Raw genomic sequence first — 14,208 nt, 5'->3', positions numbered from 1 at the left:
CATTTGGATCATATTCAAAGTTCTTTTTTATCAGAGTATTACATGGTTGGCGTTATAGTTTTAACTAGTTAAACTAGTAAAAATTATTGTGTGTACTATAAAATCCTGTGTTTACTTCAACTGCAACTAAAATAAAATTATAAACCCCAATCCACCAGACGAGGACAACATAGACGTCAACAAACCAACGCCATCTTTACCACACCCTGACACTTAGACAACTGCAACATTTCTTACAGTAGAATCACCAAGACAACTCAAGACACAAGTTCAACATACAACGGGTATGTCTTAGTTTTGTTTGGTATAACTAGTTAAGTAGCTGCATTGTAAACCGTATACAATGTTAAAGCTTGTACGATTTGATACTGTTTAATTTTAAAAAAAGAAAATTACTTTAATTGTGTTTTCTTTTTTAAAGAACCCATTTTTACATATTTAATTCCTTTAAAATCATAAACTGTATATGTGCGACTATTTTTAGTTGAATAACATCCTGACCTAGAGCATAGACTCGCCTATATTGAAACAACACTATCTTTACTACAGGACACACAACACAAGTCTACCGATTACATATCAGAAATAAAACAATGGAGAGACAACTTTGTAACAGAACAGAGTGACAATTTGGTAAACATTGAACAACTGACTAAAAAACAAAAACAGAATTTTAAAATCCTTAGAAAACAAATGAGTGAACAAGATAACAAAGTAAAAGAGCTGAACAAAGAAATTGAAAATTTAAAAGAAAAAGAATCCATGTCAAACAAAACACTAGAGAAACTGTCTCAAGATATGAAAGAATATGAAAACAAAGTGCGCAAAATAAACAAAGAGATGCAAGATATAAGAGACGGTATGAAAGAAGAAATTAAAAGCCATTCTGATTTGATTGTTTCTTTACAAGATGAAAATAATAAAATCTTGGACAAAACTTCAACCCAATTTGAAAAGTTACAATCAAAGGTAAATTTTAAAATTGCTGTACTTTTTGTACACAGTTCTATTCTTACTTGCAATTTAATTTACTTCAAATTGTTAAAAGGGGCAGTTGACTAATTTAACCAATAATCATAACTTTTATATAAATGCTAATTATATGTGCGTTTTAATATACAATAAAAATAGTTAAATATATAAATCTTCAATTTAGCACAATGTAATGTATAAACTCCTACAACAAAGGTTGATGCCCATTGACAAACTGATTCAAAACTTTAACCAGAACTTGGAAACTAGGAAAGAAAAATTAAATAAGGTATGTTTGTAATATTGTATAAAAAATCATTTGCAACATTGATAAATCCTAAATTACTCCAGTAATGTCCACAATTTTTGGGAATTCACTAATAAATAGTTTTAATAATTAAATAAGAATATACAATAAATCATTTCCTTTTCTTAAAAGTTACCATTATCTATTGAGTCAGTAGATATGTGATTGTTTCATTTATTTCCTTTACACTTTATTTTAATTTAGCTGGGTGAACTTGAAACTACTATTTCAAAGTTGTCTAACGATTTTCATCTCATAGGTAAGTTTGCTTTGTAAAAAAAGTTTTTTAAAATTTATTTATATAACAATAGTGACATTATGACAATTCTATCTATTGATTTTCTCGTTAAATGTAGGAATAGTAAAAGCTATCAAATAATTCTCAATGATAACCAATCGGTAAAATGTTTTATACGTTTGTTTACCGCCAACTCTCACGCTCTCTCTAAATCTCTTACTCTCTGCATTTCTATTACACGGACGTACAGCGGTCTACCCTAGTACAGTAAGACATATACAGAGCTGCAGTTTAAAATTAACTAATTTCAATTAACGTCACTTCATCCCTTTATGTTTTTATATTTAGAAGTTTTCACATACGAGCCAGATCTGAAATATAAAAAAAGTAATAACATGAAAACATTTATAATTATACATTTTTAACATCTTAGTATCTAATTAATTTGCTGTAAACTGAAATGAACATTACAAAATGCTGTGCAGATCTTGTGATCGGTCATTATTAAGTAGGTCTACAACATAATAACTTTTGTTCGTGTATTTTTGTTTCGATAGATAAACCTTATAGAATTAAACTATAATGTGAACACATACGGACTGCATGATTTTAATGGGAGTCGGACGATTTCCCGAAAGACACTTGCCCGAATGCGACAATGCCCAAAAGCCATTTTCCCGAAAGCCGTTCGCCCGAAAAATGTGAACATTACTGATTACCAAAAGTCATTTTTAATCAATTTAAACTTGAAATGTTGATAATTAAATAAATGTCTAACCAAATTGAAAGGGAACAAAATACTATTTAATATCTGCAAGCTGGCATTATGAATTAATCAGTATTTGCTATATTATAGAAAGTGTAGGTCCTACATCTTTTGCTATCTATAAAACAAGACGAAAATATAATTTTCGCTTATCTGAGGTTTTTAAAATGATTCTCATTTTGTGTATTATGTAATAGCTTCAACACATTATCTAAACAAATTAAATAAAGATCAAATATAATTGACTACTTTTAGTTTTTAAATTCGCCGCCTAGACCGCGCCTCATTCTATTGTGAAATGATCACCACACCAGTTAAATACCACACCAGTTAAACGAAACAAAATAAATCAACCAAACGCGCCTCTTTTCAATGTGAGACGCCGCGCCGACTACACCGTGTCATAAGTGCTATATAACCACCGCAACACGTCGGCTAATCAAGGTTTTCAAAACCTTCACCAAGAGAGTATAAAATACCGCCGTCAACATCACATTACATTATTAAAGATTAAGGGTTTTTTTTTTTACAGCAATTTCTCAATTTTCAAACATTACATGCAAAATTTTACACATTTAAAAACATATAAACCAATTTGTTTTTTATACCTAGAATTGTGTTATCAAAATGTCAAACTTGAATTGATTAAGAATGTCTATTTGATATTAACACATGCCCATTCGGATGTTTGTCGCGTTCGGGCAATCGACCTTGGGGCAAACGGCATTCGGGCATGTGTATTTCGGGATTTTGTCGTACACCCGGTTTTAGCATAACGTAAATATCATTTGTTGTACTTTTTGTGACGATTTATTTTAATTGATCTACTAAACTGGTAAGGTCAATACGTGGGAAACGATAAACTAACATCACACAAACTAAGGACCGTACTAAACTAGTGGTCTAGTGTTTCAATTTATGGTCTTTGACAAAGTCATGTAAACATTATGGATTCTTATATACAGTTTATTTTTTGAAAAATAATTGTTTTATTTGGGTTTGTCAATTTTACTTACATTATAAACTGCATACAAAACGCATATAATGAGATGATAACATAAACTAATGAAACGACAATTTACAAATATTATGGATCAAGTAGTCAGAACATTCGTAAAATTAAACATATGTTTTCTAATCAACAGAGTCATGTGTAGGTCACAGATATGCTTGTCATGTGAAGCTTGATAGCACACCTATCAGTGTTGGATTAATTATTTCAAGATTCTGGGATGTACATGAATATAACGGTCCACATTTTAATCGAACAACAGGAAAATTTGTATCACCACATGATGGTTTATATCTTGTCTGTGTCAGTCTAAGTGAAAGGGAAGGTAAACAGATTGGAGTTAGCGTGATGGCTGGAAGCAGGTGCTGTACGCCAATAGAAGTGAAATGTGCAAGAACTAGCGCTGCTGGGTCAGTGGTTGTTGACATGAAAAAAGGTCAAGAAATTTACCTTGAAGTGTTTCAATCAGATAAAGGCGCATCTTTATCCTGCTATAGTAGTTTTACTATCGTTAGTTTATAGGAGTACAACACAAAACATTGTGGATGGTAAATTCTCAAAACAATAAAACATGTAACCAACACGTTATGCACACGCTAACAACTTACTACATGTACATAAACATTTAATGGTTTGTATGTTGTTTTTTTAGTCATCATTACACAGTTCCAACCAATTCAATGTGATCACCAATTAATATGTTGTACGTGACCACAATAAACATATCTTTCTTCTTATTCGTTCTTAATTTTTAGTGTTGGGAGGAATCGCGCCTTATCTGCCAGAGGCTTTGAACTCGAGACTTTTTTCGAATTTATCAACCATGAGCTTTTCCTACTCGACCATGCTTCCATCACAATTAAGGATTACGTGTCAACTGGTTATGCGCCATTGAGGCCATTGACTCCGATTTCAGCCTGCTTTTCTTTTTGGATTTGCTTCCATAGTCTTTGTCCAACCAAGAACAAACTACAAGGCAGCAGTTGTTTGATTTTGGACCCCTAATAAACATATGAGATACATCAGTTTTTAAAAGTCTTTTGTTTCTATGTATATGTGTATCATTGTATTTGTTAAAAACAAAACCCCAGTTTTTTGTGTGTAAATTTTGAAATTGAAATCCGCATTTTCGGACAAACACAATGAACTATAATTGAACTATTAAAAAACGGAATAAGTTCACTTGGTAACTTAAATATGTGTGAGATATATTTAACAAAAATAATACATGTTATGAATTTGTAAATATTTTGAAAGATACTGACAATAACTTTTGTTTCACTTCACGGTAAAAAAAAAATAAATTACAGTTATTCTCGAAACAAAAACCGCTCTTGTGATTCTAGTCAGTAACTGTGTATGTGAATTAACACCTACGCAAACACGCACACATAAATAGACTATACATAATTCTGACAATATATAGACCATATTATATATATATATATATATATATATATATATATATATATATATATATTATGCATGTTGGACATGCTACCCTGTTACTAAGAGACATATAGCTAAGCTGTGTTGATTTAAACACAACCGTTAATCAACTAATATCTTGACTCTGTCCATTTATTTTTCTAAATTATACACACAGCACCGCCTATGTTACACAAGCATAGTACAAGTAAGAAACATTAGGCAAGCAGAAAGTTATTTCCCGTGTAATATAAACATCAGATTAAAGAAATAATAAGCCTTTTAAAAAAGTTAAAACAACTTAAAATATAAAGACATACAGTAAATAAGGAGATATATTGTGTGTGGAGAGGGGGGTCTGGGTTTAATTAGGGATTTTTTTAAAAACAAGTTAATAAAAAGTCTAGTGACAATTTAAGCGCAATTTCCTTATGTTATCTAAAAATAGATAGTGATCAAGTTTGTTTTTAAACAAGTAGACGTTACCTCTCACTAGCGACTGCCTCAGCCGGTGTGCTTGGTTTGGAACTTCACCGCTTCGCTTCTTCTAGTGGTGAGACGCGAAGGGATGATGGTGGTAGAAATATTTGTATATTCTTAGTAATCTTAGCCAATACAAATTAGAAGAAATTAATTTTTTGTGACCGAACGAAAGGATATTTTTGAAAATTTCCTTCGGCAATATTGTTCTAAATTATGGCAGGAATCAATTGGTAAGTGTTTCAAGTCGCTTAGTGGTCTGGTTGCCGTGATATGGGCAAAAAACTGCATTTTTTTCGAGGTTTTTTGGCTTTTCCGGGAAATCCAGGAAGGAATTCCGGGAATTTTTTTGGCCCACAATCATCCTTGGAATTTGCTTTACATATTTGCTTTGGAACTAGTACTCGATATTGCTACGTTGAGGAGGAGATACGACTTAAAGCTGCGGACACACATCCACACATCCATACATCCATCCATCCATCCATCCATCCATTCATCCATTCATCCATCCATCCATCCAGAAATGACGCATTATTAAACGCAATTGCCAATATGGAAATTGCGCTAATAAGTCCATTAAAATGTTTATACCTGATATTAAAAAAAAATACCTCATATTTAAACTAAATGTTATTGATTGCCTTGGGTTATGTTCGAATATAACCCAACATAGAATAGTCAGTAAAATGCGTCAACTCAGCCTTAATTGGTACTTCGCATGCCTTGTGCTATGAATAGTCGGTAGGACATAGGGTTATCTATTAAGTTCCTGCTTATATCTTGGCCTCAACTTGATTTAAAGAAAAATGAATTTACTTCAAAGTAGACATTATGAGAGAGTGAATCAAATTTGTTAATATATTTTTTTTTTAAAAAGAGAGAAGAGAAGGGAGAGAAGTGTATCAAAGAAGTTATTAAAAAGTCTAGTGACAATTTAAGCGAAATTTCCTTATGTTATCCATAACAATTTTAAATCACGTGGAAAAAAAACAAGCGAAGCGTAGCTCGCCTCTCTCTCTCTCTCTCTCTCTCTCTTGCGCGCGCAGTGACGCGAACGATCCCACGTCGCGATAGGCTAGCCTCCCGTATCAGTCGAAAAAAAAATCCTTTCGAACCTCCGCTCATTCGCTATGGTAAAATCCTTTCGAACCTCAGCTTTGCGCTAAAAACCTACACGACGCTCAGTTTAAATGTTCTTAATTAATTTTTTGTGACCAAACGAAAGGATATTTTTGAAAACTTTCTTCGGCAATATTGGTCAAAATTATAAGAGGAATCGATTGGTAAATGTTTGAAGTCGCTAAGTCGTCTGGTTGCCGAGATATGGAGCAAAAACTGCATTTGTTCGAGGTTTTTTGGCTTTTCCGGGAAATCCAGATAGGAATTGCGACAATCTGTTTGGCCCACAATCATCCTTGGAACTTGCTTAACATTTTTGCTTTTGAAACTAGTCCTCGACATTGCTTCGTTGAGGAGGAGATACGACTTAAAGCTGCGGACATCCATCCATCCATACAGAAATGACGGGTTAATAAACGAAATTCTCCAGAATGGAAATTGCGCTAAAAATACTTAGTTTATTTAGTTGGGTTAAGGTTTAGTGAAGAATGTAATTTTTACGTAACTTAAACAAGGCTAATCGAGTTTTATTTCTTTTTTTAAATGAGAAATAAACCACTATAGCTTACGTGTTTTCGCACATCAAACAAGACCGTTAAGAAGATGATTCGCGTGAAAATGTATATCTGTTCGCCACAGTTTTTAAAAATAAAATAATATCTTGTGTGATTGCTTTATTTGTTGTGGCTGTTTGATTGGTGGCTTTTTATATTATCACAAGTGTTTGCGTTGCTTTCTGTACTAGTATACAATCTTAATACAAAACAAGTCTACAGCTATATGTTTACTATCACTGAAGTAACATGGGCCTGTCTACTTTAGTGTTGGCAAAAGTATAACAAAACGCCAGTCGACTTGAGCAGATAGAGACAGCCATATCTTCTCTACAAGACGTTAGTCGACTTGAGCAGATAGAGACAGCCATATCTTCTCTACAAGACGTCAGTCGACTTGAGCAGATAGAGACAGCTATATCTTCTCTACAAGACGTCAGTCGACTTGAGCAGATAGAGACAGCCATATCTTCTCTACAAGACGTCAGTCGACTTGAGCAGATAGAGACAGCCATATCTTCTCTACAAGACGTCCGTCGACTTGAGCAGATAGAGACAACCATATCTTCTCTACAAGACGTCAGTCGACTTGAGCAGATAGAGACAGCCATATCTTCTCTACAAGACGTCAGTCGACTTGAGCAGATAGGGACAGCCATATCTTCTCTACAAGACGTCAGTCGACTTGAGCAGATAGAGACAGCCATATCTTCTCTACAAGACGTCAGTCGACTTGAGCAGATAGAGACAGCCATATCTTCTCTACAAGACGTCAGTCGACTTGAGCAGATAGAGACAGCCATATCTTCTCTACAAGACGTCAGTCGACTTGAGCAGATAGAGACAGCCATATCTTCTCTACAAGACGTCAGTCGACTTGAGCAGATAGAGACAGCTATATCTTCTCTACAAGACGTCAGTCGACTTGAGCAAATAGAGACAGCCATATCTTCTCTACAAGACGTCAGTCGACTTGAGCAGATAGAGACAGCCATATCTTCTCTACAAGACGTCAGTCGACTTGAGCAGATAGAGACAGCCATATCTTCTCTACAAGACGCCAATGACAAGTCCACAGATGACATATCAGAAATAAAACAATGGAGAGACAACTTTGTAACAGAACAGAGTGACATGGAGGTAAACATTGAACAACTGACTAAAAAACAAAAGCAGAATGTTAAAAGTCTCAGAAAACAAATGAGTGAACAAGATAACAACGTAAAGGAACTGAATAAAGAAATTGAAAGTTTAAAAGAAAGAGAATCCAAGTCAAACAAAACACTAGAGAGACTGTTTCTAGATATGGAAGAATATGAAAACAAAGTGCGCAGAATAAACAAAGAGATGCAAGATATAAGAGACAGTATAAAACGAGAAATTAAAAGCCATTCTGATTTGATTGTTTCTTTACAAGATGAAAATAATAAATGTTGGTCAGAACATCAACCCGATTTGAAAACTTGCAATTAAAGGTAAATTTTAAAATCGCTGTGCTTTTTGTACACAGTTCTATTGTTACTTGCCAGTTAATTTACTTTAAATTGTTAAAAGGGGCCGTTGACTAATTTAACCTATTATCATAACTTTTATATAGTTGCTAATTGTATGTGTGTTTTAATATACAACAAAAATAGTTGAATGAATAAATCATTAATTATGATCGTCGTCTTTAGCACAATGTAATGTATAATCTCCTACAACAAAGATTGATGCCCATTGACAAACTGATTCAAATCTTTAATCAGAGCATGGAAAATAGGGAAGAAAAATTAAATAAGGTATGTTTGTAATATTGTTTAAAAAATCATTTGCAACATTGATAAATCCTAAATTACTCCAGCAATGTCCATAATGTTTGAGAATTCGCTGATAAATAGTGTTAATAATTAAATAAGAATATACAATAAATCGTTAACTTTTCTTAAAAGTTACCATTATATATTGAAGCTAGTGGGTCAGTAGATATGTGATTGTTTCATTTATTTCCTTAACACTTTATTTTAATTTAGCTGGATGTACTTGAAAATACTATTTCAAAGTTGTGTAACGATTTTCATCTCATAGGTAAGTTTGCTTTGTAAAAAAAAAATTTAAACTTATTTATATAACAATAGTGATTTTATAACAATTCAACCTATTGATTTTCTCGTTTAAATGTAAGAATAGTAAAAGCTATCAAATAATTCTCAATGATAACCAATCGGTAAAATGTTTTATACGTTTGTTTAACTCCCACTCTCACGCTCTCTCTAAATATCTTACTCTCTGCATTTCTATTACACGGACGTACCAGCATACAGACCATAACGTGATGTCCGTTAGCCAGACAGACCATAACGTGATGTTTGTTAGCCAGACAGACCATAATGTGATGTTCGTCAGCCAGACAGACCATAACGTGATGTTCGTTAGCCAGACAGACCATAACGTGATGTTTGTTAACCAGACAGACCATAATGTGAATTTCGTTAACCAGACAAACCATAACGTGATGTTCGTTAGCCAGACTATAACGTGATATTCGTTAGCCAGACAGACCATAACGTGATGTTTGTTAGCCAGACAGACCATAACTTGATGTTCGTTAGCCAGACAGACCATAACGTGATGTTCGTTAGCCAGACAGACATAACATGATGTTCGTTAGCCAAACAGACCATAACGTGATGTTCGTTAGCCAGACAGACTATAACGTGATGTTCGCTAGCTAGACAGACCATAACGTGATGTTTGTTAGCCAGACAGACCATAACGTGATGTTCGTTAGCCAGCCAGACCATAACGTGATGTTCGTTAGCCAGCCAGACCATAACGTGATGTTCGTTAGTTAGACAGACCATAACGTGATGTTCGTTAGCCACACTGACCATAACGTGATGTTCGTTAGCCAGACAGACCATAACGTGATGTTCGTTAACCAGACAGACCATAATGTGATGTTCGTTAGCCACACAGACCATAACGTAATGTTCGTTAGCCAGCCAGACCATAACGTGATGTTCGTTAACCAGACAGACCATAACGTGATGTTCGTTAACCAGAGAGACCATAACGTGAAGTTCGTTAGCCAGACAGACCATAACGTGATGTTCGTTAGCCAGACAGACCATAACGTGATGTTCGTTAGCCAGACAGACCATAACGTGATGTTCGTTAGCCAGACATAACGTGATAAAGAATGGCACATTTCACTCACCCATAGTGCCAGTCTCTAGACCCGTGGGTTTCCGTCAGGTGTTTGTTTCCTCACCTGGTACATTACACCACCTGGTATGTCGGGGGTCAACTTACAGCGATCTACCCTAGTACAGTAAGACATTTACAGAGCTGCAGTTTAAATTTTATTTATTTCAATTTAAGTAACCTTTATGTTTCTAATATTAAGACGGAGTCCCAGGGGTTAAATCTAAAATAAAATAATAACTTAATAATATTAAAAATTTTCACATTAATTTACTCTTATGTGAAACGAACAATACATTATGTCGATGGTGCAGATCTTGCCATCGGTTTTATTAAAGTTTTATAAGTTCAACAGAATAACATTAGCTCTGGTAATTCTTGTTTCTTGATATATAATTCAACTATAAAATATACAAAACGCATATAACATTTGTTATACCTTTAGTGATGCATTAGGTCACCTACTACACTCGCAGTTTCAATACGTAGGACACGATAAACTAACACCACTAAAACTAAGGAGCGAACTAAACTAATGGTTCAGTGTTTCAATTTGTTATCTAAACATGGATTATTAATCACAAATTACTCTTTGTTAAAATGATTTGAATTGGGTTTGCCAATTTTACTTACATTCTGAACAACACATAACGCTTACAATGAGTTTATGATTAGGATTAGTAACATAAACAAATAATACGATAATGCACATATTATGGATCAAATAGTCAGAGCATGGGGATCATACAATTATGACGTCCACGCGAAAAAAATCTACATTTTATTAGGGCCTAGCAATTGATGTTACCGAAAACAAAAACCACTATGTCATTAATAATATAGCAATGATCAAATTACATGTTGATGTATCAATAATTTTGCAGCATGTTTTGAGAGGTATTCTAAATCTATGAGGACGTCCACATTGGAGAAGGGAGGAGGGTTCGTCGACAGTGGACGCGTGTGGTTAGGGGGGGGGGGTTACAATTCCAAATTTAATGTGGACGTCATAGATGGATGACGTAAAATCAAATATGTATATCATACATATGTTTTCTAATCAACAGAGTCACGTGTATGTAACAGATATGTTTGTTATGTGGAGCTTGGTGGTCTCACACTTGTCAGTGCTAGATCAATTATTTCAACATTTAGTAAAGTACGTGAATATAACGGTCAACATTTTAATCAGACAACAGGAACATTTGTATCACCACATGATGGTTTATATCTTGTCTGAGTCACTCTACATGAATGGGGAGATAAACAGATTGTAGTTGGTGTTATGGCTGGAGACAGGTTGTGTACGCCTATAGCAGTGAAATGTGCCGCCATTAGCGCTGCAGGGTCAGTGGTTGTTGACATGAAGAAAGGTCAAGAAATTTACCTTGAAGTGTGTTACACAGATCAAGGTGCAAAGTTATCCTGGTTTAGTAGTTTTACTATCGTTAGTTTATAGAAGTACAACAAAAAACATGGTGGAAGGTAAATTCACAAATATATATATATATATATATATATATATATATATATATATATATATATATATATATATATATATATATATATATATATAATATAAGCGGGCTGGTAGTGTGTCAGTCCTTCCTTCCGTCATCGCTATAGTTTTTGGAACTATAAAAGTACACACGGCACCATGCAGTGCTTTTTAGTGCCTTATTGTCTTATTATAAGTAAGAGAGTAGGGTTTGTTTATATAACGACATAAAGTTATTTTATAGTTGCCACTGTTTTTACTCTTTTGCATAACGTAAAGAAAATATTAAATACACGCACTTTGCTAAAACATATTAAAAGGATCAGTGTCAAATATCATTTTCGTTTAGATTTATTTAAAAAATGGATACATTTTGATAACATAATAACAGTAGGGTAGAAAAATCATGAATTTATAAAGTGCAATATGGTCGGTACCACGGATATTATAGATACTGCCTTTTACTTATTTTATACACTGAACGTACTATTTACTAATTATTATTCTATCCTTCGGTTTGCGGACAAGCTAGGGGTTTTATGGCAGAAGAGTAGCGAGGGGGGGGGGGGGGAATTGCAAATCAAAATTTTGAGGGGGGGTGCAAATCGAAAGTTTGAGGGGGGGGGGGGCGGTGTAAATCGAAAGTTTCTCCCCGGGCGCCGGGAATGGTCGCTACGCCTCTGTTTTATAGTCATTCACTGAGTAAGGCGCGTCCGCCAGACCTCGGAAAGGGCGCGATTTGGCGCTACGGCAGTGGCGTAGCGAGGTCGGGTGTCACCCGGTGCGGCACTCAATGGTGTCACCCCCCAGAGGCGTAGCGACCCTTCCCGGGGACAAACTTTCAAGTTTTCGATTTGCACCCCCCTCCCTCAAGTTTTCGATTTGCACCCCCCTCCCTTAAGTTTTTCTCTATATATTTTGCTATTTTTTGCCTTGGTGTCACCCCTAAATGGTGTCACCCGGTGCGGTCCGCACCCCCCCCCCGCCCCCCCCCCTCGTTACGCCCCTGCGCTACGGGCTAGAATGTGAGCAATATGCTTTTATGATTGCTTTTAAATTGTGTTTATGTTATGTTTGTTGTGTTTGTTTTTTCGTTTGTGTTTTTTGTTTTGTTTTTGCTTTCGTTTGAGTTGTGTTTAGTTTTGTTGTGTTCCCAAGTTGGCACATTTAAAAAAGATTTACCGTGGCGATGACGGATATGTAACACACAGGTAAGAAACGTGTCCTTAAATTTCCATAACTGTTAGGATACACCTATGTCGGCTGAACGTGACGTCACGCAAAGGTTTAATAGTAGAATAATTGGTGAATGATTACAGAAGCAGATAACGTATGGAGACAAGAGAGAATTTTTAAAAGGCTTTAGTTTGACACCTTGCGGGTTTCTTACAAGCTAAGGGCTAGTATAATATAAGCGGGCTGTGTCTCTCCGTCATCGCTATAGATTTTGGGACTATAAAAGTAAACTACGCACCGTGCTGTGCTTTTCAGTGCACAGCAGTGTCTTATTATAAGTATTAGAGTAGGGTTTGTTTATATAACGACATAGAGCTATTTTATAATTTCCACTGTTTGTACAATTTTGCATAACGTAAAGAGAATATTAAATACATGCACATTGCTAAAACAAGGATCAATGTCAAATATCGTTTTCGTTAATATTCCTAGAGAAAGTGGATACATTTTAATAACATAATAGCTGTAGGTTAGAAAAATCTAATTAAACTGTTTAGTAATTTTGCCAAGGGAGGTATTTTAAAAATAAATTGAACTCACGCTAAAAATGTGAATGCAAAATCTGCAAGACGGAATAATTGTTGGAATAATATAATTAGCAAAATGTGAATGCAAATTATGCAGACGTGTAAAAGTACATTATTGTTGGAATATTATAATTAGCATTGATTGATAAAAGGCTATTTTTTATTTATTTTATTCACTGAATGTAATGTTTACTACTTATAATTTTTAATCAACTATTAAGGACTATTATAGACGCGTCATCACGTTCATTCGGTGCGCAATGGTTTTAGTTATGAAACTCTATTGTAAATTTTTAAAATTTAAAGTACTGGGAAAAAATGCGTGAATGGATAAAATATTGTAGGTAAAACACGGATATTTTAAATACTGCCTATTATTTATACTGTTTACTAATTATTATTCTATCTTTCGGTTTGCGGACAAGCTAGGGGTTTTATAGGAGAGGCGTAGCGAGGGGGGGGGGTATGTCCCCGGGTGCCAACCTTAGGGGGCGCCAAAGTGGGTTGGAAAAAATTTGCGAGGGGGGTTGGTGGAAATCGAAAGTTTTAGGGCGGGGGGGGGGGGGGACAGGGGTGCAAATCGAAAGTTTGAAAGGGGTGCAAATCACCGGAAAGGGCGCGATTTGGCGCTACGGGCTAGACTGTGAGCAATCTGCCTTTATGATTGCATTTAAATTGTGTTTATGTTATGAGTGTTGTGTTTGTTTTTTCGTTTGTGTTTTTTTTGCGTTCGTTTGTGTTGTGTTTAGTTTTGTCCTGTTCCCAAGTTGGTACATTTAAAAAAGATTTACCGTGGCGGAGCACGGGATGCAGCTAGTATATATATTTAATCACCATGTTAAGCACACGCTAACAGCTTACTACATGTCTATAAAAAATGTA

General features: G+C 34.9%; 1 protein-coding gene across 1 annotated transcript; it reads left to right on the top strand.

Moving 5' to 3' along the window:
- Positions 1-641: 641 nt before the first annotated feature.
- Positions 642-3,817, top strand: LOC131944696 (chromosome partition protein Smc-like). The gene is made up of 4 exons (XM_059305488.1): positions 642-969; positions 1,157-1,261; positions 1,484-1,538; positions 3,429-3,817. Exons 1-4 carry the CDS (start codon positions 694-696, stop codon positions 3,815-3,817), a joined length of 825 nt encoding a protein of 274 aa, XP_059161471.1. The 5' UTR covers positions 642-693.
- The last annotated feature ends 10,391 nt before the right edge of the window (positions 3,818-14,208 follow it).

Source organism: Physella acuta, unplaced genomic scaffold (assembly GCF_028476545.2).
Source record: "Physella acuta isolate Inbredline_101_S28 unplaced genomic scaffold, ASM2847654v3 ptg000503l, whole genome shotgun sequence".
NCBI lineage: Eukaryota > Metazoa > Mollusca > Gastropoda > Physidae > Physella > Physella acuta.
Note: the sequence above shows the minus strand (reverse complement) of the source record. Positions and strands in the feature narration are given on the sequence as shown.

What these genes read in the sequence shown, in the direction of transcription:
- LOC131944696 (XM_059305488.1), top strand. Translation starts at nt 694, where the DNA reads ATGAGTGAACAAGATAACAAAGTAAAAGAGCTGAACAAAGAAATTGAA. An exon ending in TTGAAAAGTTACAATCAAAG is followed by an intron (nt 970 to 1,156) that starts GTAAATTTTAAA and finishes TCTTCAATTTAG; the next exon opens with CACAATGTAATGTATAAACT. An exon ending in TAACGATTTTCATCTCATAG is followed by an intron (nt 1,539 to 3,428) that starts GTAAGTTTGCTT and finishes TCTAATCAACAG; the next exon opens with AGTCATGTGTAGGTCACAGA.